The following is a 3,346-nucleotide window of genomic DNA, read 5'->3' as shown; positions in this document are numbered from 1 at the left end:
TTGGTGAATGAACTTAAGATGCCCTGGGCCAGGCCTTCCCACTGGGAGGAACCAGGCTGCCTGGAAGCCTCCTCATGGGAGTGAAAGTGAAAACCTGTCCCAAGCTGGCTGAATGGCAGGATGTTGCTCCTTGGCCCATTCCTGTGGTCCTGTCTCCATACACTTGGGTCCTCTTGATTTTTCTTTCTGCCACACAGCTTTTCCCCATGATATCCAAGGACTTGGGTCTTTTCTCCATTTCCCTCATTTCTAATAATATCTTGGAGAAACTCTTGCCTTCCCCCAGCCATCTTTACTTTCAACACACACACACACACACACACACAGAGTCCATCACAGAACTGCCCTCCTTAAATACTCTCTGATTACAGACACAAGTAGGAGCAACGAATGACGTGTCTCCTAGGCCAGCTGGGGGGTGGGGTAGCTGACAAATGCTAGAAGGAAGTCTGCCCAAAGTCACAGAAGAAATGAAATTTGTATTGAAGGCAAAAGAAGAGTACAGAAGGGAAATAAAAAAAAAAGCTGGGGAGGGATTGGAAAATGGGAAGAGGAGTTACTGGGATAAGAGAATGCTGGAGGGTGGCCTGTCCTGGAGTAATCCACACAGAATAAGGCAACCTGGTTATAGTTTGCCCAATAGGCTCAATGAGCCAACACCACTTGAAGTGGCCTCTCCTTTTCCATTTGGCCTCCTTGGAGAGAGACCTCAGCAAGCTGAAACGGCAATGCTATGCATGGGCTTAAGGGCTCTTGTTTAATCTGAAGCCTTTAAAAAATAACATAAAAGAAACTGTAAGCTTAACAACTATCCCTAAAGCACAAAAGTTAAAGTTATTTGAGGAGCTGCCATCAGAGGTATCATAATGTCTTACTTTAAAAATTAAGCAAAATGTTTCATTGTAAAGACGAAGTGTTGTTTTAATATGAAACATGAATTTCCATCAACATTAACATCTTTAAGGTTAAATGTAACACCACCAGTCTCTGTATTTGGAATTTGGCACTTGTAAGAACCTGGCTTTTCCTGATTCATATGAGGACACGATTACACCTAGATTGGAAGATTCACATACTACCAGCAACACCCAGAATCATCTTTAGATAACAGTTTGGACCACAGGCCTTGCAGAAAGTTTGCCCTAAATGTTCCCTTGTGTGACCCTGTGACTATGGGGAACAAATGCTAGTGACTAGCTATTTTATCAGGCAAGCAATATGGGAAGAGGTAGGAGGAAGGGGGCAGAGAGAGAGAACTAACATTTTGACTGGCAACTAAGTAGCAGACACTTCCCTTTATTTCTTATTTAATCTTTTCAATTATGACATGAGGCAAATATTTCTCCTCCTTTAAAAAAGCAAAAACTGAGGCTTAGAAATGTTAAACAACTTCTCCAAAGTCGTACAGGTGCTCAGTGATAGGTGTGACTTAAGAATCCATATTCTTTCCACTGCTGAATGACATGACTGAGCCATGTGCTTCCCTGTGGTCAGGGAATGTGTGGCTTCATGTGATTTCTACCCTGAGTTATTCAGAAACAATTAACTGCTTCCTCTCATACATCCTGCATAAGTTTCATTTATATCCCAACTTGCACCAGGCTGACCTTGGCAACACTTCCATGGAAGTCAGAGCTGATGGCTTTTTTGAGAAAAAGGATATGAAAAAAAAGATGAGAAGGCAAGACACTCAGAAACCAAGCCCCTTTCCCAAAATGACAAAGAAAAGCAAATTCCCATTGGGAGCAGGAACAGGATCTAAGGACCCCATCTGGTGAGTCACATGTACTAACGAAAGCACAAGGTTTGAGAGTTGGAATTAACCATATTGGGGATGTCCACTAAGGAGACAAATCAGCCCCAAAGTGTTCCAGATTTGTAAATGAAATTTGGATTGATTAAGAAGCAGCTTGGCATCTCTCCTCTCCAAGTACAAAACCCTGGGTTTTCAACCCTGTTCCAGTGCCAGGTCTGCTCCTTGACTGAGCTGCATCATTCCAGGCTCAGTCTCGGCACAAGCCACCACAATCCCCTCCTTCTTTCCATTTCTATAGTAGGACGGTAAGGGTCATGTACAGGTTCCTCGCTTCCTGCTACAGTCTTCACATATATGTGGGCTTCTTGTGCTCCCATCGTATTCTTCTCATGTGTGGGTGATCTCCTAGGATTCTTAAGGAAACAAATAGGTTTTTTTAAAAACGACTGCAGAGAATTCTTCCGTACAAGATGGACTAACAGCAACCACATTTACCCTCCCACCTGAAATAACCAAAATCAGACACAACATTTGAAGCAATAGTTTTCAAGACATTAGACAACAGGCAAGGAAGGACAACGGTCCTTGAGAGACAGAAAACAAATGAGGAGAGACCCACAATTGCCTGATCTTACTGCTTTGGGAGAGCTTTCAGGCCACTCAACTATCTTTTGTTTATTGTTAACAAAATATCTCATTTTCTGTCTTTTAACTTTTAATCTGTTTGTGAATTTATATTTAAAGTGAGTTTTGTAGGCATCATATGGTTGGACCTTCTTTTTATAACCAATCTGAATATCTCTTCCTGTTAATTTGGGTATCTAGACTATTTACATTTAATGTGATCATTGATATGGTTGGGTTTAAATCTACCATCTTGCTATTTATTTTCTGTTTGTTCTACCTATCTGTTTGTTGTGTCTTTTTAACTCTTTTTCTACTTTATTTCATATAGATTTTAGAAGGACCTCATTAAGTTCCATGAAAAAAATTGATTGGGATTTGTATTGAAATTACATTTATTATATAGATTAACATTGTTTGACATTGTAATATTATTAACACTTTCTATCCAAGAGCATAGTATATGATCCCCATTATTTAGGTATTATTTAATAGTTTTTTTAACCAAAGTTTTATTATTTTCCATAAAGGTATTACATATTTTTGTTAGATTTTATTCCATAGCATTCTACATATTTTTATTACCAATTACCATCACAAAATGGTAATTTTTAAAATCGCTTTTTCTAATTGTTGTTGATGTTGGAAGTGTAAATTACTTTTGTATATTGATTTTTGTATATAGTAAATTTGTTAAAATTTCTTGTTAATTCAAGTAATTTTCTGTAGATTTAGCTTTTCTTGTCTTTCTTTCTTTTTTTTTTTTTTCGAGACGAAGTCTCACTCTTGTCCCCCAGGCTGGAGTGCAATGGCGCGATCTCAGCTCACTGCAACCTCCGCCTCCCAGGTTCAAGCAATTCTCCTGCCTCAATCCCTCTGAGTAGCTAGGATTACAGGCACCTGCCACCACGCCTGGCTAATTTTTGTATTTTTAGTAGAGATGGGGTTTCACCATGTTGGCCAGGC

General features: G+C 39.6%; 1 protein-coding gene across 10 annotated transcripts in view; it reads right to left on the bottom strand.

The window, feature by feature from the left end:
- Window positions 1-240: 240 nt before the first annotated feature.
- The window catches only part of OPALIN (oligodendrocytic myelin paranodal and inner loop protein), a 15,260-nt gene continuing 12,154 nt past the window's right edge, over window positions 241-3,346 (bottom strand). For 9 of the 10 annotated variants that reach the window (XM_011951217.1, XM_011951214.1, XM_011951210.1 and 6 more), the window contains one exon: window positions 241-2,169. In XM_011951217.1, the coding sequence (XP_011806607.1) occupies window positions 1,993-2,169 (177 nt within the window). In that variant the 3' untranslated portion in view covers window positions 241-1,992. The remainder of the gene's footprint in view (window positions 2,170-3,346) is intronic. The other variant, XM_011951208.1, reaches the window with a different exon arrangement.

The sequence above is a fragment of the Colobus angolensis genome, unplaced genomic scaffold, assembly GCF_000951035.1.
Source record: "Colobus angolensis palliatus isolate OR3802 unplaced genomic scaffold, Cang.pa_1.0 Scaffold316, whole genome shotgun sequence".
In the NCBI taxonomy this organism is placed as follows: Eukaryota; Metazoa; Chordata; class Mammalia; order Primates; family Cercopithecidae; genus Colobus; species Colobus angolensis.
Note: the sequence above shows the minus strand (reverse complement) of the source record. Positions and strands in the feature narration are given on the sequence as shown.